The sequence below is a fragment of the Podarcis pityusensis genome, assembly GCF_964106645.2.
Source record: "Podarcis pityusensis genome assembly, chromosome: 14".
NCBI classification, from domain to species: Eukaryota; Metazoa; Chordata; class Lepidosauria; order Squamata; family Lacertidae; genus Podarcis; species Podarcis pityusensis.
In genome coordinates, this window is record NC_138039.1 from 9,266,832 (window position 1) to 9,289,204 (window position 22,373).

Sequence of the window (22,373 nt, forward strand, 5' to 3'; positions counted from 1 at the left end):
AAAAATAGAATTCAGTATGACACTGAGCTGAAACACTGGATGCTTTTAATTTTTAGATCCCGGACCCACCAATAGCCCAAACCTGCTCCCCCCCCCCCTTTATTTACCATTTATCATACCACGAAAATAAATGGATTCTGACCCTCCAAGAGAAGATTGATGCTGTAAAACTGTCACAGTTTCTTACGTTTCCACACTAACATATCCCTCCTTTTACCAACAATATACCTTGGACTAGAACAGTAGAGGAAAACACAGCACAAAGATTATTAGAAAGGTCACATCTACAAAATACTGTAGTCCTTACCCATTTTACCAAACAATCTTGAGAACTTTGCACAGTAACAAATAAACACCTGCTCTGCATTAAAGACACGTGATGGTTTATTTCATCTGTTTAGGCCCCGTGAACTCAACATATCTTCAAGCTTTGGGCCGGCTATGAATCCTGGCTCCGCAGCAGCGCCTGAGAATTAAAACAAAGATATTGTGTTGCATTTCAACATGGACAGCCATGTGGCAGGGAGAAATGTAAGTAATGCCAGCTCTTGAGTGGATTGTTCACAATAATCATATTTTCTTATGAGATCTACTTGGGATGAGCTGAACCTACAGATCACATCACTGGCCAACCAGTTTTCCTGTATGGAGGCCAAAAACCTGCTTGGAAAATTGCTTCCAAGTTGCAGAAGAGTCATACTATGCTCTTCCACAACTCCTGCTCATTTAAGCTAGGCTTATGCAAGTTATCTTTCCAGTGAATGGCACCTCTCATCCACTGTTTCCTGACAGGATAAAAGCAAGTCTTGTGCCTTTGCTTCTGCAATCCTGTGCACACTTACTTGAAAACAAGTCCCACTGAATTCAGGAGGACTCACTTTGAGTATAGAATCACACTGCCAACAGCTCTTGCAATACTAATTTGGGTGAACCGCGTAGCAGATCTCCTCTGTGACCAATGTTACCCAAACATCCCAATCAATAATATGCCATTCTTCAATACAGATTCTCAGAACAGTTTCCAATATAAACAAAACAAGTAACTACAGCAGTAAGACACAACAGCAACCTGCACAGGTTAAAAGCCAAAGTAAGAGAAGAAATCCAGAATGCACTTAAAAGATAATAAAGTCGGCACCAGGCAAACCACTCGAGGGAGGAAGTTGCAAAGCCCAGAAGGCACAGCAATGAAAGCTCTCTCCAGCTGCCATCAACATTGACTCCAACAATGATGGGACCCAGTTTTGAACCTCCAAAGCAAATCTTAACAACATGGCAATTCATGTAGGACCGGGGCGTTTATGTCCCTCCATGCATTGCTGGACTACAACTCCCATTGTCCTTTGCTGGCTGGGGCTGATAGGAGTTAAAATCCAACAACATCTGGAGAGCATCAGATTCTCCATCTTAATGCAGGAGGAAGCAGACCCCAAGGTGGCCAGGTTTTATGTTTGGTTATGTCTCAGTGCCAATGACAATGTATGCCAGTGTCAGAACAGTAACTTCTCTTTCCCTTGAAAGTAAAGTTTATTTGCAAGCCCCTCTCAGGGGTGGCAAACCTGTGGTTCAGAATTTTTTTGGTGTTCCAACTCCAATCAGACTTTGCTGGCACAGCCCAGGGATTATGGGAGTTGTAGTCCAACAACATTTGGAGGACCATAGGTTAAACACTCCTGCATTATATACACTCCCACACACCCTAACCAAACCATACCCATTTGACTCCTTTCGTTGGCTGGTTCGAAACTTGTAACGAAGGTGCTCTAGGGAATGTATTGCAGACCTTTTCTTCATTACCATGTAACAGCTGGTTTATAATTCCATACAGAAGTGGCCTGTTAAAAAATGGGAGGGAAATGTTGAGTAGAGAGAGCTGAAGAAACAAGGGGCAAAGGATTTTTAGCCACTCCCATTTACTTCAATGGAACTTGCACAGGGGGAATCTTTGCTGGACTATGCTTGAGAATTTCAGCAAAGAACAAACAACTGCATATGATCGTGCAGTGGTACCTCGGGTTACATAAGCTTCAGGTTACAGACTCCACTAACCCAGAAATAGTACCTCAGGTTAAGAACTTTGCTTCAGGATGTGAACAGAAATCGCAAGGCGGCTGCGCAGCAGCAGCGGGAGGCCCAATTAGATAAAGTGGTGCTTCAGGTTAAGAACAGTTTCAGGTTAAGAACAGACCTCCAGAACGAATTAAGTACGTAACCAGAGGTACCACTGTAACTCAGAAGCAAGGCCGTCTGGGTCCAAGGAAACTGACTTCTTTGTAAGCACTCTTTGGAGGCACACTTACAGCATAATCTTATCTACTCAGAAGTAGGCTTATTGAACTCCACAGGACTTTATTCCTAGGTAAGTATGTATAAGATTATAGCTTTAGCAATTTACCATAGAGCTCCTGAAGTGTAAGGAAAACATTATATGTGTCGTCCTGCACATATATGATTAAGAATGTATTCATCATATATCAACACTTAAGGCATTCAAAATCCAGAGGGCGTTTATAGAACGAGAAGATATGGACTATGTCATCTTACACTGATCTGCTGTTTGGATCTTCAACTATATTTAATTCATTAACAAGAAATTCTCTGTCCAATGGAACTTCAGGCTGGCCAGACTCTGAAAAACAGAACATGTGAACATTAAGTCTTCCCAATCCTTTCTGAACTCGGATTCACAGAATCATAGAATTGTAAAAGTTAAAAGGGACCCCAAGAGTCATCTAGTCCAACCCCCTGCAATGCAGGAATTGTATGTACCTAGCTATTTTAGTAAGCCCCATCACGCATAGCTCGCAAACAAATCACTGTTCACCAGCCACAAATCTCCATCCACCCAGAGACACATTTCTGTAGGACTGTAACTTCTGTGATTTTCATTTCCATATTCATTATTTATTGGACAGTATGCATGCAACAGAGAAAAGGAAATAGGAAAAAGGCTCACCTGCTGTTAGAACAGATGAAGCATATTTGTATTTGTTGAACTCCAAGTATTCACGGATCAGTTCGTTGATTAAAAGGTTCTCATGGGACAACGATGGCCGTGGTTCGCTTTGGTCATCCAGCGCGTTGAAAACTTCAGCTCTGATCCTTGCTTTGATCTGTCCCAGCGTACCTCTCTTCTCCAGCGTGTCTGTTAAAACTAGTGAGTACAAAACCAGGCAGCTTTCCTATTAACTATAAACCCAGCTGTAGCTGTTCCAAGGGTGAAAACAGACAAACAAACAAACAAACACATCCCCCCCCAAAAAAGAGAACAACTGACAATAGCTAAGCCTTTAGTTCTCATAAGCTGCATTGGATGGAAGCTAAGTTTCATTAGAAATGCTGGACATTTAAAAAAATGCAAATTAACAAAGAAGAATGAGATCGTCGTCTTTTTGTAAAGCAGACAGAATTAAATATGCTTCCTTGTTGGCATGATAAAACGTATCCCCATCAAGTCCATGACAGGCAGCCAGGCAACAGGTGCAGAAACCCACAACAGAATAGCAGCTGCACCAGGTGAACTTCCACCAGGTGAACTTCCTAAGCTCTTAAAGGCTTAGGAGCAGAGCTGGGGGAGGGCAGACACACACACACCCAGTGAAAAATAAGTTTAAAACAAGTGCCCCCCCCCTCCTCGAACCAGGACAAAGGAAAAAGAATATTCCCGCTTCCCTTTACCTGCTTTCAACTCTGTTATGGTCGCCATCTTGGAAGGGACAACCGGAGGCGGAAGTGGGAAGGGAGAAATAACCGAAAGTTCCCGGATATAAACAAACCGGCTTCTCGGTCTCTAAGGCAACCTCAGGCGCAAAGCACGCGTGCGCATTAGGGATGGAGGAGCGCTCGCCTCCCTCCCCCCGGCGGCGTTATCTGCTCTCCACTGGCTGCGCGCTCAGCCAATAAGCTCATCGGGAACCTTTAACCCTTTTCTTTCCTCGGGCTTGGACTTTTTCCTTGGCGTGGAAAAAAAATTGCTGGTTTACTAGTGAATGCTAATAAATTCTGCCCTCGTTGCCCAACAGCATCCGTTGCTGCATGGAAGGCAGATGTTCAACAGGTGATGCTGTGCCCACCTTCCTTGCAGTTCCACGCTGGAAATAAATTCTCTACCTGTTGGACTTCTTACTTGTCCTGCAACCATTAAGGCTTAGATGCCTTAATGCGTGTCCCGGTTTGCAACCTTTTTTTGGATTACAACCCATTGGGGGGTGGATTACAAACAAATTTTATTTGGAGGCCCCATTGGCGAAAGCGCGCTTTGGGTTACAAACTGTTTTGGACCTCCGGAATGGATTATGGTAGTAAACCAAGGTACCACTGTAGTGGGTCAAGACCCACCAGGTGAATGCTGATGAGTTTAATTATTAACCTTTGACACTTCCCAGGTCACATCTACGTTAGATAGCCATAGGCCAGTGGTTTTCAACCAGTGCACTGTGGCACCCTGGGGTGCCTTACATGATACAGTGGTACCTCAGGTTACATACGCTTCAGGTTACATACACTTCAGGTTACAGACTCCACTAACCCAGAAATAGTGCTTCAGGTTAAGAACTTTGCTTCAGGATGAGAACAGAAATCGTGCTCCAGCGGTGCAGCAGGAGGTCCCATTAGCTAACAGTTTCAGGTTAAGTACGGACCTCCGGAACGAATTAAGTACTTAACCTGAGGTACCACTGTATTACCACTATAGTCAGGGGTGCTGCAGGCAACACTGCCCTCGGTCCCTTTTTCCTTCCCTCCCTCCTCGGATGCCCTCTCGCATCTCTGCCTCCCAAAGGTTTGTGCGGCTGCTTGCTTCACGTTCACAATTTGGGCAGTCGGGCAACTAAGTCTGGGGGCATCCTTTTTCCAGGTCCCTGTGGGGTGACGTGAGGGGGCACTTCTCTTTGGGGCAGCGGGGGGGGGGGCAGTGGATCAGAGACTGTGTTGTCAGCAGCTGCTACCTGGAGAGCTCCCAAGAAGAGGGGGGAGAGGAGAGGAGGCTGAGGGAACACTCCACAAGGGAGGGTGTTTTGCAGGCAAGGGGTGACATAACTGGGATTTTGAGGCTTGGAGCATGTTTCCCCACAGGGGAGCCGCAGAAAGGATGTAGTTGGTCAAGGGAGCCGTGCACTCAAAGAAGTTGAAAACCTCTGCCCTAGGCAGCTGTTTTCTATGTTGTACACTAGAGGGCAATGGTACATGCATGTGTTTATTATTGGCATGTTTTTATTGTTAGCCATAGTCCTGAACATCCCATCTTCTACCTGTAACTATGTTTTCTTCTTCTTCTTCTTCTTCTTCTTCTTCTTCTTCTTCTTCTTCTTCTTCTTCTTCTTCGGCTGGCTTGGCAAATAAAAAAGAAGAAAATCCCAAAATACAATCAATAAAATAATATTGGAAGGAAAAGAAGTAGAGAATCCAAAAGAAATTAGAAAAGGCTTTGTAAATGTTTATAAACAGTTATACAAAAAAGCTGGAAAGGAAAATATAGATAGAATAGAGGAATTTTTGAAGCAAAAAGGAGTGCAACAAATTCCGACGGAAAAGAAAGAGCAACTGAATGAACTAATAGAAATGGAAGATACTCCATTTATTTTATTTCAGGCAGGGGAATTACAATTACAAGAGCTCGGGACCAAAAAACGAGCATCCTAATTTAGATCAGCAGGATGTTGGCGGGTATGCACTACAGTGTGATCCTAGCTAATGACCAAAAGCCTTGTCAACATCCTTCTTAAATTGTGGCGCCCAGGATAGGACAAAAAAGAATGTCTTAGTCTCATGCTTAAAAGCTGACTATGATGGTGCCAGGTGTGCTTCCCTGGGGAAAGCATTCCACAAACGGGGAGTATGATCTCTGAGTCAGGACCTGACAGCCCTGCTGAAGGGATGCAAAAGGTCACTTAGAGTGTAATCTTAAAGGTATGCCAATTTTTTTAAAAAATCCCTTTTAAAAGCTTATGGAGGTGCTACATATTTTCTTTATTATGCCAATTTAGCAGGGGCAGCTTTTCCTACTTTTTCCTGCAGGCATCCCTGCATTAAGAATGCTTGCATGAGGACAGTTCAAGAAGCATCTGGGAAGCCTATGGTCCTCTAGATATTGTTGGACTCCAGTTCCCATCATCCCTGCTCATTGGTGATGCTGGTTGGGTTTGATGGGAGTTGGAGTTCTGGAGGGCCATGGGTTGCCCATCTCTGCCTTATGCCAAGGAACCTAGCAAATTGTCTGAGTTTAAGCAGGAGAGCTTCAGTTGATTTCCTCAACTCTTAGAATCATAGAACTGAAGAGTTGGAAGGGACCCCAAGGGTCATCTAGTCCAATGCAGGAAACTACAACATCCATGACAGGTGGCCAGCCAACCTCTGCTTAAAATCCTCCAAGGAAGGAGAGTCCACAACCAGCCAGCGTTGATGTAGTGGTTAAGAGCGGTGGACTCATAATCTGGTGAACCGGATTTGCTTCCCCGCTCCTCCACATGCAGCTGCTGGGTGACCTTGGGCTAGTCACAGTTCTCTGAAGTCTCTCAGCCTCACTCACCTCACAGAGTATTTGTTGTGGGGGAGGAAGAGAAAGGAGATTGTGAGCCACTTTGAGACTTCTTAGGGTAGTGATAAAGCCGGATATCAAATCCAAACTCCTCCTCCTCCCCCTCCTCCCCCCCCTTCTTCTTCTTCTTCTTCTTCTGCTTCCAGATCCTTGATCATCTTGGTTGCCCTCCTCTGCACACATTCCAGCTTGTCAACATCCTTCTTAAATTGTGGCGCCCAGGATTGGACACGGTATTCCAGCAAATCTGGACTTGCCAAGTCCCAATTTGCAGTGAGGGTATCTTTAAATGAAAAAGAAGGAAGTGATCATCTTGCATATGTCAAAGAGAGTGAAAGTTGCTGATTAACCACAAATGCAATTCTGGTTTGTCAGAAGCTGCCTTAACATCCGGGTTCAGATATGTAACATCTGTTACTAAGGTGGGGGGGCATTAATATATGATACTGTTCCAAATCTGGGGTAGTAGAGTTTGCGGGGTGCAAGGGCACCCATCACTGCAAGAGTTAGTGAAAGTTATACATTAATCCATGGTAGAGTTTAGATAATATTTGCGGGTAATGAAGGGAAGATGCCGGGCCAGTGAAAAATACAGGATGAACCAGTTCTCCTGTTCAGAAGATCACTTATCATGATGCAATTAAAAGCACAAGGAGAGCAATTGACCATGCAAACGCTGCCCTTCCCTCCGACCAGCTCAGTGTTAGTTAAAGGTAAAGGTAAAGGGACCTCTGACAATTAAGTCCAGTCGCGAATGACTCTCGAGTTGCCGCGCTCATCTCGCTTTACAGGCCGAGGGAGCTGGCCTTTGTCTGCTTCCGCAGTCAGTTTTTCCAGGTCATGTGGCCAGCATGACTAAGCCGCTTCTGGCGAACCAGAGCAGCGCACGGAAATGCTGATTTGCCTCCCACCGGAGCAATACCTATTCATCTACTTGCACTTTGACGTGCTTTCGAACTGCTAGGTGGGCAGGAGTTGGGACCGAACAGCGGGAGCTCACCCTGTTGCGGGGATTCGAACCGCCGACCTTCTGATCGGCAAGCCCAAGCGGCATAGTGGTTAGCAGAAGACAACAGCAGAATTGAGAGGGGGTGGGGTTGCTAGGGTAATGGAGGGGCATGATGAAACACAGGAGGGAAATGTGCCCTTTGGAAATTTAGAGATTGGGTGTTAAGAATGAGGATGACTGGATGAGCTGATGAGGAGGCCAGAACCATCTTGACAGGCTAGGACACTGGTATGGAAACGGTGTGCACTTTGCCCTGGATTCCAGTGTTCCCCTGCTGTGGGGAACAAGCCCCTCTTAACAGGGGTGCCAACTTCAATACAATATTGGGAGGACCCAAGTAAGCTCTGCATAATCGATCAAATGGTGCACAGACACCATTTGAAAGGCGACACTCATCAACTCTGTTTTTTTTAAAATATTTTTTATTAGGAATTTCAACATGACAATTTATCAAAAGTACATCATCCTCATTTCTCCCCCCCCTCATTTTTCCCCTCCACCCAAAATATAAAAACCCACCCTTCCACCCCAGACTTCCCTCAGCTCCTCTCTCTGGTTTCTCAACATATATTATTCTCTGCATGTTATAAAATTGTAAAGATCTTCAGTTTGTCTGTCTGTATACAGTGGTACCTCAGGTTACATACGCTTCAGGTTACATACGCTTCAGGTTACAGACTCCGCTAACCCAGAAATAGTACCTTGGGTTAAGAACTTTGCTTCAGGAAGAGAACAGAAATCGCATGGCAGCGGCACAGCGGCAGCAGGAGGCCCCTTTAGCTAAAGTGGTGCTTCAGGTTAAGAACAGTTTCAGGTTAAGAACAGACCTCCAGAACGAATTAAATTCTTAACCCGAGGTACCACTGTATTACCAATATAGTTTGTGAATGTTTATTCGAAGATGCTCATCAACTTTGAGGGGAGGGCAGCCTCCTCAAATATTTTATGGAGGGCTGAAACCCCCTCCGTCGGCTCCTAAGCCTCTTAAGATGTCATGCTCTGAACTCTTTCCAAAGTTAGACCCAGGTGTAAACACGGGTACAAGAAACCGTATTTCTTAAAGGCACTAGTTTCTGCAGTGCCTTGATTTCCCAATGTAAACCTAACCATTGGTGAGCACCTGGAACCCCCTGGAATCTTGCTACTCCTAGGCAGAGATTGGGGTGTTGTGCAACCTCTGTAATAATACTTAGTGAGAATGGAAACGTGGTAGGAAAAATGAGCATTCCTTGTAAATTAATGGTGGACCAGCAGTCAAATCCAGGTGTCGCCCTCCCTCAGAAATCTCTCTAAGCCACACATACCTGCTAGCCCTGTTGTTTTTTTTTTTCATGGCTGAAATGTGTCTTTGAACTCTGCCAATGCCTCTTGCTTGCCTGGAAAAAGAGGGGTATTGGAGTGTAGAAATAAGCCTACTGTACAAAGATAACATCTGCATTCATTGTATTGCCCACTTTTGCCTCTGGCCCTTGGGCCGCAGAAGATTGTCAGAGCAGCAGGAAATAAGCTTGCTCCCTCTTGCATGTTACAGCCCTTGAGATATCTGGTAGATGGCTATCATTTCTCCTTTCTGTTTCCTCGTTTCCAGGCTAAACATGCCCAACTCCCTCAAGCGTTCTTCATAAGGTTTGGTTTCCAGGCCCTTGATCATCTTAGCCGTCCTCCTCTGCACGTTTCGACTTGTCAATATCCTTCATAAATTGTGGTGCCCAGAACTGGACACCACATCCCCACAGTATTCCTGATGAGCCACAACCATTCCCCATTACTATTACTATCCATTTTAATTTGCTTAATCTCTTTTTAAAGCGATTGAAGCTAGTGCCCATCAACACATAAGATGTTCCATAGAGTGAACCTATGCCATGTCAAATGCTGTCTGTCCTGAATCTGCTGCCAAATTATTCACTAAAGGATCCTAAGTTAGCATAGGGCAGAATGCTTTTCACACACATTTGTGTCTACACTGATCTCATCAGCATATGTTGCCTAATAATAGGGCTGGCTAGTGCCTTTTTTGGTAAAAAATGTGGTGCTGGTACTCATATCTTGATAAAAGATATTGCCAAAATGGCTGCCATGGGCAACAAAAAAAGAGAGGACAGTACTTTGTACTGCTGAGTACCATTGAGGAAAAGAAACACAGGGGGTGGCATATTTTAATGGCTTGTCATGAATTCCAAGTCTGTGTTATTTTACTGGTATGCTGGAAATTGCTTTGTGATGAAAAGCTGTCAGAAAAATAAAACAAGCCACTCAAATCTCAAGAACTCTTTTCTGAGAACTTGCTGCTAAGGGTTAGAACTTGCTGCTAAGTGACACGTAGGAAACGTGTTGAGGATTGAGGTGACACCTAAAAAGCTGTTTTGTGTCCACCTCAGGAACCCAAAGCAGCGTACGAACGCCAGCCTGTGGAAAATTTATTTTCCCGTAAATGGTGCCCTGTGGAAACTCCGTGAGCTATGTTTGTTGGAAAATGTCAAAGAATGGATGGCTTTGTTTAGGAGTCTTGATCCGTTTGATGTTAATCGCACTTGATCCATTCCCGCCGCTCTGACTCTGTTCCTCAGCTTTCCCTTGGAAAAGCCGTTATTGTTCGTCAAGTTTATTGTTGAATTGGCAGCTGGCCTCTTTGGCGTAATGGTTTCCTTGTAAAACTTGTTTTCTGTGAGCACCAAGTTCATCCTCGGATTGAATTTGGCTCGTATAACTTATTGTATGGGCAGAGTTGATAAGGTGAGGCAGAGGTGTGCCTCAGGCGGCCGATTTGGGGGAAAGAACTGGGTGGATAGAACTGGACTGCGAATGCAGGTGGCGGTTCTCCTCTGTAACCCCACAGATATGGATGAGAGATGTGCAAAAGGAAAACTGGGCTATATTCAACGTAGCTACACTGGAGCCTGGCAGCACTCCTGGCTGCAGTTAAATTCTTACCAAGCCTGTTTAGGGCTTTAGAAATTGGCATATTATGGGGCACAATCCCCACTGAAACTAGGAGGATTCTGCTCTGGGTATCCATCTCCCACGTCACTGGCTTTAAACCCTGAGGTTTATTATGATGTTCATATTGTTCACCAGCCATACTGAAGCCTTGGATGATGCCTTCCTAGAGCAAATTACCAAACATTCAAAAAAGGAGAGCTATAGTAGTCATGGGAGACTTCAACTTCCCAGATATCTGCTGGAACTCAAACTCTGCCAAGGATGTAAGGTCCAACAAATTCCTCAGTTGCCTTGCTGACAATTTTTTTCCCAGAAGGTGGAAGAAGCAACAAGGGGATGGATCATCTATCTTAGACCTGGTCCTCACCAACAGGAAGGAACTGATTAACAAAGTGGAAGTACTCGGAAACTTGGGAGAAGTGATTGTGTCCTCCTGGGTTTCATGATAGAGAGGCAAGGGAAAGCTGAGTGTAGTCAGACATGCACTCTGGACTTTAAGAAGGGCAAGTTCAAAAAGCTTAAGGAGCTACTGGGAGAGATCCCATGGTCAGAAATACCCAGAGAGAAGGGAGTGCAAAATGGATGAGAGTTCCTTAAAGGTGAAATATTGAAGACACAAATGCTGACATTTCCAACAAGAAGGAAGTGGCGTCTAAAGAAAGCAGTGTGGCTGCATAAGGAGCTTACAGATGCGCTGAGATTTAAGAAGGGAATGTATAAGAAATGGAAGAAAGGAGAAATCACAAAGGAGTATACACAAGTTGCGGGGAGAAGGTCAGGAGGGCTAAAGCTCCGAATGGGCTCGGGTTTGCAAGAGAGGTTAAAAATAAAAATAGAAATATTTATTTGGCTATGTTTGAAGCAAGAGAAGAACAGGCAAGTAGTAGGTCCTCTGCATGGAGAAGATGGATAAATGCTACTGAGTGACAGAGAGAAGGCAGAACTACTCAACACCTGCTTTGCCTGCCTTTATCCAAAAAGAAAGCAGTGCTGAACTTGGTGATAACAAAATAAACCATGCAATGAGGGAGCTGCAGCCCAAGATAGGAAAAGAGGTGGTAAGGGAACACCTAGCTACTTTAAAAAATATAGATCTCCAGGGCCTGGTGAGCTACCCCCAATGGTACAAAGGATCTTGCTGATGTAATCTCTTTTTATTTAATCCCCGGCACCCCAAGAATAACATTCTTTTTAAAAAAAAAAAATATTTATTAAAGTTTCGACATATTACAAAAATAAGAGAAAAAAGTAAAAAGAAAAGAGACAAGAAACAAAAATAAAAATACAAAGTAAAAACAGTTAAAAACAAGTCAGTCTTTTCCTATCTTATCTTTCATTTGCTTGTTTCCCTGACCTCCTCACACCTCCCTTTTTTGTATTCCAATTCAATTAGTTAGTTCAGCAATTCCTTTCCCTCTTTAATTTTATCTTAATCTTCTATCTCAATATATTATATCTTTAAATTATCACCTGTTAACATATTCCTTTGTAACATTGCTGCTAAAGACCACTTAACTTCAATCCAACATCATTCTAACATTCATTAATTTTGCAGTATTTCTGTAGATAATATTTAAATTTCTTCCAATCTTCTTCCACCGACTCTTCTCCCTGGTCTCGGATTCTGCCAGTCATTTCCGCCAGATCCATATAGTCCATCACCTTCATCTGCCATTCTTCCAGAGTGGGTAAATCTTGTGTCTTCCAATATTTTGCGATAAGTATTCTTGCTGCTGTTGTGGCATACATAAAGAAAGCTCTGTCCTTCTTTGGCACCAATTGGCTGACTATGCCCAGGAGAAAGGCCTTTGGTTTCTTCAAGAAGGTATATTTAAATACCTTTTTCATTTCATTATAGATCATCTCCCAGAAAGCCTTAATCCCCCAAGAATAACATTCAGTGCCACAAGATGCAGGGGGTGCTTGGTTGAAATTTGATCTTCTAAGCACTCTTATTCAAGCAATACACAATAATTTCAATGACACTTTCAATCAGTGCTATTTTTCTAGAAAAAGGGGTTTTGGAACTCACCATAAACACCCCCCTTGTTCTCTTATAATAGCAATGGCATTCACCTGAGAGGTGCTGGGACTGAGTTCTGGTGAGTTCCGGCTGAAAAAAAGCCCTGCTTTCAAATATTATTATTAGTAGTAGTAGTAGTTGTAGTAATAGTGGTAGTGATAGTAGCATTTTCATTCTACTTTCCCAGATGCATCTGAAACAGCTCACACAACACAAGTCATTGTATGCATACTTGGGAATAAGCCCTGTTGAACAAGATTTTTTAAAACTATTCTATTTCAATATAAGCAGACATATCTGAGGATAAATGCAAAGAATGGATCAAAACATGTATAAAAGAGGGGTTGGAAATTAATGCTACTGTAGAAAGCAGAACAACGATAAGGAAAGGAAGTGCAACCATTATTTGCAATTGACATATGGGGGTGTGTGAGCAATGTAATGGTGCCATAAACCAATAAAATAATTTATTTATTACTCTGTGCCTGTTAACTCAGAAAGCCCTATGGTGTCAGTGGAAGTTACTTGTTCCAAGCCAGTGTGGGTGGAATTGCTGCTTTAAAATGCAAATCTCTCAACACCGTTCCTTAGAAGTCTAGCTCTGCATTCCTTGGGGCTGCCTGCAGAAAAATGTATTTTGGGTTGCAGCCTGAAACTGTTTTAATATTACATTAATTTCCAAAGCATTTATATATCTCCTTTCAGAACAGTTTACCAACCTCCTATTACTGTGTTTATTGAGTTGTAATCTTAAAAGATTACGAAAGGGATGGAGATAGGGAAGTGATGATCATAATGATGGTGTGGTTTGGCCAGTACAGTGGTACCTCGGGTTACATACGCTTCAGGTTACAGACTCCGCTAACCCAGAAATAGTGCTTCAGGTTAAGAACTTTGCTTCAGGATGAGAACAGAAATCGTGCTCTGGCGGCGCGGTGGCAGCAGGAGGCCCCATTAGCTAAAGTGGTGCTTCCGGTTAAGAACAGTTTCAGGTTAAGTACGGACCTCCGGAACGAATTAAGTACTTAACCCGAGGTACCACTGTATTAACCTTATTTAGACAGGCTTTTGGTGCAGTGACTTAATTTCTTCTTTCCACCCTGCTGTGCATTTGGGGTTGTTTCCCACTACAGATGCTGTTCGTCTGATGTTGTATTTACCTAATTCTAAGACCTGCTAAGCAACAGATGGTTGTTATTACGTCCTCAATACGTAAAACCACAGAATTCAAAGAGGGAGTACTTTCTCTTTACTGTGACTGTATACATATACATATGTATATGCATGTATACACGGTTTACATCCGTCTGTCTCAGGAGACATTGGAGGAGTGTGACCCTGGGAGTGAAGCCAAACTTTTGGAAGGTTGCAGTGCCTGATGAGGCTGTAGACACTGATATATGTGGCTGATAAATGTATATATCATGCGCATATATATGTTTGTGTAGAGTTGCCATTATTTCAGAAAGTTACATTTCTGACACCCGCAAAGTTGTTGAGCTTTTTTGGGGGACAACCTGTAGAGACTGAAATATGGGCTGATAAATGTATATATACATCATCTGAAGAATTTTTATTTGCATCAGTCAATAAAATAAAATGTACTGAAGATAGAGGTAAAAACTTAACTATACAAAATACATTCTGGACGTTTACATCAATAATCAAATAATAGATCTTACTCTAATTGCCCCTGCTAAAATGTTTGCAGTTTTTTTGCTGTCACCTGATTATCTTGATCTGCTGGAAGAAAGGACACCGCTATGGTTGAGCGACCTGGTATGGATAGTAGAGGGGCAAGAACCTCAAATCTTTATAAAGAGTGCAAGCTAGAAGCACACGAGCTACTGATTCAATACTGCCATCTCCACATGGACATAAGCGTTTTCGTAGCGGGATTTTTTGAAACCGACCTTCAAGCACAGCTGAAGGCAGTCTATCCAAGCGTGTCTGTATTTTGGAATTGTTACAATTTTGCAAACAGGGGGCTGATGTGTCAAAATGACTAGATGGGAAATAATCATAGCATGGGCAAAATGTCCTTATTATCGTGGCCAAATTAGTCTGTCGCTCGCTATCATATAGGTGCTGTCTAATTGTATTATTATTATTATGGAATTATTATACACACACATATATACACACACATTTATATATTCAGTAAAGCAAGTAATTCAATTAGACAGCACCTATTATATTATTATTGAATTACTATACACACACATTTATATATTCAGTAAAGCAAATAATTCCATTAGACTGTGCCTATTGTTATTATTGAATTATTACACACACACACATATGTACATACACATTTATATATTCAGTAAAGCAAATAATTCAATTAGATAGCGCCTATAGGATATCGAGAGACAGAATAATATTATATATAGATAGTATATATATAGAAGCCATGACTGTTTAAAGCGGCACCGTGGCGCTTCCACCGCACTGTGCAGACGGGCCCCTATCCAAGAGACCAACGGGGCCTGCTGCAGCCCAGGGGGCCTACTCTGAGCAAGGCGCCCGTGGCCCGCTACGTGGCCTCCTCCCCCGGGCCGAGAGGCGGGCGAGGGCCGGGGAGGAGGAGGGCGCGCCTAGGCCGCGGCTCTGAGGCGGCTCCTCCCGCGCCGGAGGGGGGCCTCTCCCTCGCCGCCCCCGACCGCTCAGCCCAATCAGCTCCGGCCCGGCTCGGCCGGCGGCTCCTCCTCCCCGGCAGAGGCTTCCTTTCCCTCGAAGCCGCCGCCGCCGAGCGAGGCAGAGCTTTCGCCGGCCAGCCTGGGCAAGCGCCGACGCCGACGCCCGCCATGGACGTCCAGCGGCTTTGCAGGGGCCCGGCCGGCTCCGAGCCCTTATGGGTGAGAGAGTGTGGGGTGCGGGAGAGAGATGGGGCAGCATCCCCGGACCCAGAGGCCGGGCTTTGTGGGGCGGGAGGGGGGTCCCGCCTTGCTCGGCAGCGGCGAGGCAAAGCCCCTTTGTGTGCGCCGCCTTCCACCCTCAGCAACTGGGATTCAGTGGGGAAACTGGGAGGGTGGGGACAAAGACACCGACCCCCCATATCTTCCCCTTTCTCTTTGCATCTCTCCCTCCCCCGGTTTTATTTTTCATGTGTTTATTACAGAGCTTGGAAAAGGTGCAGGGTTTTTTGTGTGGGGGGGTGTTTTTTTTTTTTCCTGATAAATTTTTATTTTATTGGTGGTGTGTGTTTAAAGGCAAGCAGCAGCGAGGAGGAAAAACTGCAATGTTTGGGGAGAGGTGATTTTGTGTGTGTGAACTCTGTGCATGCTCTGGGGAAAAGGAGGTCTTTATCCTGGCAGCTGTGAACTGCCCCCAAGACCTACAGGGGAAAGGCGGTATGCAGATTGAACAGGCCAATAAAGAATTGGGAGATGACCCACTTCCTTTGCCCGACTGCACAGTTCAACTATGGAACTCGCTGCCACAAGCTGTGGCAAATGGGGATTGGAAAAATTTGCAGGGGGATAAAGCTGCCAATGGCTGCTAGCCATAATGTTGGCTGTGCTGCTTCACGGCTCAGAGGAGGCGCCATGCGTCTGAATTTTAGTCTCTTGGGTTACAGAAGGCCAGTTGCAATTCTGTCCTACTTGTGGGCTGTTGGGGTTTCTAGTTGATCCCTGTGGTAAATGGGATGCTGGACTTGGGATGTTCTTACCCTGACTAGGGGAGTAACTCCCCATTGAGGACACAGCAGGGCCTGCTCATGAGTAAGCATATTTAGGATTTGCACTGCTAGACAGCCACACTTCACACTCATTAACCTGGGAGTAAGCACAGTTGCATATGCTTCTGAGTCATGTGTGTGCATTTTGGGCTCCGTTACTGTTTTTCTGCTGTCTTCTTTAGTCTGTAATTTACACACACTGTAATGCTAAGCATGTTTACTTGGAAGCAAGTCCCATGAAGCTCAGTGGGGCTTACTCCCAGGTGAGTGTGCATGGGATCATAGTCTTTCATATAAGTGGGCTTAACAAATTATGTTTAAAATTGCATTAGAACAGTCAGCAGTCCCCCATCTCCCTTCATTGCCATGAATAGACTGTATAAAACTCATTCCAAGATCCCTGCATTGCAGGGGTTGGACTACATGACCCTCATGGCCCCTTCCAACTCTACAATTCTATGATGTTGCCAACTGCTCACTGAATGCAACCTGGAGCAAAGAAATCAGGTTTGCACCCGCTCTGCTTTTGCCTGCTCTCATTCAGGATCCTCAGGTGTTCCCCTGGCCTGCTTCTAAACGTGGAACGGTTTTCATAAAGCAGAAAAAGGGAGAAGCCTTTGCAACATGTCTGTTTTTTTTAAATATCTGTTGGATCTGCTTTGCTGGGACTGGCCGCCTGGCAGTTGCTATTGTGGCTAATCTCTGGTTCATCTTTTGTAGAAGTGTTTGCTTTTGTGCTGGTGTCATGTTTAACACGTCACATGGAAGCTGTGTGTTTCAGACGGCATGTTTTACCCTCTTGCAAAACTTCAGAAGACGCCCTGAACTTGTTTTGCATTCCAATTCCTTTTTCTTGTTCTGAAGTGGCTTCTATCCTTAATGTGGTTAGGGTTGTCTTTGTTACGAAGCGATGTAAACACACACACACACAGCTGTGTGCACCAACAGCTTATATAACAGGCGCACACCTAAGAGACTGTAATATTGGAGTACAGGGCAAGGAAGTGGTAAATGCTGCTGTCTTAATTCCTGTTCCTTTTCTAAAAAACAAAAACGTGTTTTTGCTGACTTCTGCATCTGTTCCTTTGGATTTAATTTCTGTGTGCAGAAGCTACTTAGGCTGCAATCTTGTGTACCCTTAACAAGAAATAAACCACATTGAACTCTATGAACTCAGACTTTTGTCTGAGTAGATGTGTAGGTTTGCATTGTTAATGGAAGTTTCTTTATTTCTGACATACGGTATATTTGTTGGCACACGTGTTTTAGAGAGAATCTGACACTTGGGGGCAAATACTTTTACTTTTCTGCTCCGTACTGCAATAATGAGCCTTAATGCTCTTGAGTGATGCAGGTATGTGAAGTGAAGTGGCATGATTCCAGTTTGGTGAAAGTTTGCATGGAGAAATTATGTCTCATCATGACTTTCTCTTTAGAATTTCGTAACCAGTGAAAGCTGGAGGTAGTTGGTTTTACCTGGTTCTTGTCATTCGTGTATTGTACATTAATAAAGTGGCTTTATTATTAAATAAAAGGGGCCTTATTTGCTTAAAAGCATTTATGCTGCATGATTTTTGTAAGCTGTTTGAGGGTTATTTTTTTAAAACAAGCAAGCAGTATATAAATTGCATGAAAAAATGAGCAAAAAAAATTTTCTGAACCTCTAAGCAATGTACAGTCTAAAATAACAAAACTCTGTAATTGAAACAAAAAAATGCAGCCTAAAACCAGTAAGCAGCAGTATGAAAAGGAAGTAAAACAGAAATTCAGAAGATTCAGACACATGAAACAGAGTCCTATCTTATGGGCCAGGGAAAACCTGAAAAGAAATATCCCATAATGTGCCATTTGATCCTTCTTTAAAAAACAAAACTGGAAAATCCAGGTGTTCAATCTGGCACCTCATATATGTAGAGCCCTCTCCCTTAGCACTGACCGTTTCCCTCCACTGTCTAAACCAGCTGTTCCCAAACTCTGGATAATTTTGGCCTACAACCCCCATTGCCCCCAGTCACCAGTATCAGCTGCATGAGAGGACTACAGCTTCTAGTTTAGCCCTCCCCAACCTACTGCCCTCCAGGTGTGGTTGAACTACAGCTCTCATTATCCCTTCCCATTGGCCATGTTGTCTGGGGCTGATGGGAGTTGTAGGCCAAAACCACTGGCGGGCGCCATGTTGGAGAAGACTTGGTCTAACTTTGGAATTGGGGCAGAGGCACCTTTCGCACGCACTTGTGTGGCTCTGTAACTGCCATACGTTAATTGCACTGTGTGAAAAAGGAGCCAGGAAGCCTGGCACTAATTTGCATGCACCCATTTGATCTGATGTAAAGCTGGGTGTGTCAACCTGCCTGCTCCTTTAGATCAGCTTGTGATGCCTTTCCCCAAGTGCACACATCCATTCTTTGAAAGAGATCAAGTTAGCTTTCGTCAACCTGGTTCCTTCCAGATGTTTTAGACTAAAAAGTTCAAATCATTGGGGAAGGCTGGGTTAAGTTACCAGAGTGGTGCCTTGTCCTGTGTGGCAGCACCCTGTTTATGAAACTCCCCCCTGGGACATGGCAGTAAATTGAATGCCTGATGTTTTATGGATCCATTAAAGCATCTGTTGGCAAAGATTCCTGCTTTTTCACGCCTCCAGAGGTTGGCTCGATGTCTGTTTTTCCTCCCCTTGCTGTTTGTACTGTTCTTGCATCAGACTTTTGTGGGTGTTTTATAATCTGATCTTCTGCATGAGATTTAAATTACTTTGATGGAATATTTTTTTATGGGAAATTTGGGATATAAAGGAGTTAAATACAACATTTATAGCTTACCATTGGGGGCTACCATTTTTATGCTTAAGCAAGAACAAAAAAAGTATTCAGCTGTTAATAAGATATTGGTGGGAAATTTGAGAGAGTGATTAAAATGGGCATCTCTGTCAGCCACTTTCCTTTTTTTTACCCTGTGTAAAAACTTCCTCCATGCTGAAATTTTAATAATGGTCATAAACAGGGTGGATAAAAATCAATGATTTTTTTAAAATAAAAAAATTAATTTTTTTTATTTAAATCAATTTTTTTATTATTTAAATTGGATTTTCAAAATAAAATGTTTTTGGAGGAAAAAATATTTCTAAAGATAGTTTTCTGTTTAAGTTATATTATATTCCAAAGGGTATTTATCAGGAAATAAGAATTTGTTTTAAGTTTTTCATGTGTGCTGAAACTCAGCCTAAGTTGGTTGTTTTGTTTTGTTTTGTTTTGTTTTTTAAAAAAGTTTAACCACATCAGTTAACAAACATGGATGCATATGCTATAATGTTCTTGTTTTAGTTAAATAAATGGTTTAAATTGTTATTAAGGAAATGATTATTTTTCTCCTTCCAATAAAGTACAGCAGAAAAGTTGTCCAAATATAAACAGTTAACTTATTAAACCTCACAGTAAGTTCATAATTATCTGTCTATGTATTTCTAATAGTATAACCAAATCAGTAATTTTTGATATCCCAGTAACTGTAAAAACTACTCTGAAAATTTATTATTCAAAAAATGAAGCCTTCATCTGGTTGTAAATATTAATATTATACCAGCAGGAATGTCTTTCTGTAAAAAAAATGATTTAAATCAAGTCTTACTGACTAGTGATTTAAATCATGATTTAAATCGATTTGATTTAAATCAAATCCACCCTGGTCATAAGGGAATTTGAGAATATGCCCAATACTGTGGGTTACTGCTTAGGTAACTGGTTTGTCTGTCCTCAGACTTGTGCAAGAGTGTATACAATGGGGTTCCTCTCCCTCATGCAAATATTATGATTTACCACTTGCTGTCTACCTGCATCTGAAAATTGCACAGAAGACTCTATATATAAGTGATCTGTCGCTGTTGGCTGAATGAGCGTACTGGGATCACAGTGCCCTCTGTGTGTGTGTGTGTGTGTGTGTGCGCGCGTGCGCGCGTGCGCATGGGGGTGCGTCCCTGCCCTGAGGTGCTTGCAATTGCTAAGCCAATAAATAGGTTCTTGCTCTCCTGACTGGGTAAAGAACCAGCAGCTTTGACGTCTCACTTAGCTGCCCTTGTAAAGTCAGGATAAGTTGTAGCTTGCTATTTTGGCCGAAGGTTTGTGACTAATGAAGGACTTCTGAAGGTTGGAACGCTTTGATAACTGGACCCACCGGCTGGGAAATAGTTATTACACAAGCCAAAGTTGCAGCGGAGACTTGTTGAAAGGGAGGTTCCCTGTGGAGACTCAGATTTTCCTAGAAGGCACTTCTTGTGTGTTCTGCCTTGCTTGCGATGGCAGTGTTGGTATTACTGTAAGGAAGCATGCCTTAAATTGGATTCCAGTTGTGTGCAGCTAAACAAAATTGGTAAGGGGTGTTTGTGCAATGCTTTCTAGAATACTTCTGCTATGAGGCAGCTCTGTAAATTAAGCAGGTAAATAGATATGGGGAAAACAAAATGTCACTTGGAGAAGGATCTGAAATATTTTCCTGGAAGCTTGAATTTGTTTTACAGTCATACCTTGGTTGCAAAACGCCTTGGAACTTGTATGTTTCGACTCCCGGACGATCGAAAACCGGAAGTGAGCATTCTGGTTTTTGAATGATTTTCGGAAGCCGAGCATCTGGCGCGGCTTCCAGTTGACTGTAGGAAGCCGCGCCTTGGTTTTTGAATGGTTCCAGGAGTCGAACGGACTCCCGGAACAGATTCTGTTTGAGAACCAAGGTATGACTGTATTCTGGATTGTTTCCTTTGATGTTTTAACGTGTTGTAAACCGCTTCGGAATTTTTTTCTTTAAAATATAAAGCGGAATAGAAAAGAAAAAAATAAGAAAAAGAAATTTCATTGAGTGGGAAACAGTGCCTATACTTTCTACTGCGGCACCAGTAACCCATGTTTTAAGTTGGCCTGGAGCTTGGGGAATTTCTAACACTGCTCCCCACTAGTAATTTGCTGTTTACATTCCTGTACCTGCTTTGATTTTGGTGCGAATTTGTGGGTTCCTAGTTCCACTGTAGAGCTGCAGTATTATGCACTCTAGGCTAGAAAATATAGGCCTACTTAAGCCAGTTAGATGGGCATGGTGTGGCACAATTTGTGTCATTTTTCTCAGCCTCACGGTCAGTGCTTTTTTCTTTTAAAAAAAAATGTTTAGGAGTACTCTTATTTTCCTACTCATATGGAAATACTGCCCCTCAATGAGGCCAAACAGATGAGGCCAAAGCCCTGCGTCCCCCCAGAAGAAAGCACTGCTAAGAGTAACTATTAGCGTGCCAAGAGCCCAAAGTATTCATAGACAGAGGGGGCTGCCTGGTGTGTCTCTGTGTGACTCACTGCTCTGGTCTTCCTTTCTGTGTGCCTCCATTTGGGACGGGTAATTCTTCCTCCAGCCTACATCCCGTGTGTTCGGATAATTCAGTCACTGCTGATGTAGACAGCGAAACGATCTGTTCTCCATGGAGGCTACCTGTTGCCTCTCTGTAGCAATTGCTGATTTCAGATTGCCTCCATCTGGTTAGAAGGCATCCTTCAGACGGGTAACTCTTGCAGAGACAGGGAAGGTGGGCCTATCTACAGATGGAGAATTCTTAGTCTTCCACACAAGTTAATTGTTTCAGGTGTAAGAGCATGTCTCTAACATTGATTTGCAAAACACACGAAGACCTAGAAGTTTCAAGAATGCAGTCGTTGGAAGAAGCCTTTCAACACTGAGTTGGCTGTGGGCAGAAAGAAAGGGAGTTTATTGTTTGTTGAAGGTCATGCTAACTCCCTGCTAAGTTTCCTTTCTTATAGTTTTAAGCAAAAGTTTCCATCGGTGCAGTATGTAAAGTCCAGTGTGTCTAGTTTTCAATATGTGTGGATGTCCCTTTCCTTATACTGTAGTAACTGATTGAACATCATGCACTCTCTGTCTCGCTTCTGTTTTTGGCTTTTTTCCAGAGTTTGACAAGAAAGCCAAAACCTTTATCCAGTTCCATTTAAGTCCTGCCTTGGTGGCCTTAATTAAAGGAGCAATTACTGTTTTCTGATTCTGCTGTTTTGCCTGCTAACTTGTAGTTCTAGTAATGGTTGAAAAGAGAATGGCTTTGTCCTGTGTCTCTGTAGGAATGGAGCTGTGTGGCTGATTGTAACAGCCTGAGTTCCAGTGAAAACAGATAATTCACCTAAATAGGCTCAATTGAAACAAA

The 22,373-nt window shown here is 43.2% G+C and overlaps 2 protein-coding genes across 4 annotated transcripts in view; one reads left to right on the forward strand and one right to left on the reverse strand.

The window, feature by feature from the left end:
* Window positions 1-366: 366 nt before the first annotated feature.
* Window positions 367-3,804, reverse strand: CEP20 (centrosomal protein 20). Its single transcript, XM_080981312.1, has 5 exons — window positions 3,679-3,804; window positions 2,957-3,154; window positions 2,545-2,629; window positions 1,715-1,835; window positions 367-466 (listed from the first exon to the last, which is right to left on the reverse strand). Exons 1-5 carry the CDS (start codon window positions 3,704-3,706, stop codon window positions 440-442), a joined length of 459 nt encoding a protein of 152 aa, XP_080837438.1. The 5' UTR covers window positions 3,707-3,804; the 3' UTR covers window positions 367-439.
* An 11,284-nt stretch (window positions 3,805-15,088) lies between these two features.
* The window catches only part of LOC308462916 (multidrug resistance-associated protein 1-like), a 74,270-nt gene continuing 66,985 nt past the window's right edge, over window positions 15,089-22,373 (forward strand). For 2 of the 3 annotated variants that reach the window (XM_080980931.1, XM_080980933.1), the window contains exon 1: window positions 15,089-15,368. In XM_080980931.1, the coding sequence (XP_080837057.1) occupies window positions 15,318-15,368 (51 nt within the window). In that variant the 5' untranslated portion in view covers window positions 15,089-15,317. The remainder of the gene's footprint in view (window positions 15,369-22,373) is intronic. The other variant, XM_080980932.1, reaches the window with a different exon arrangement.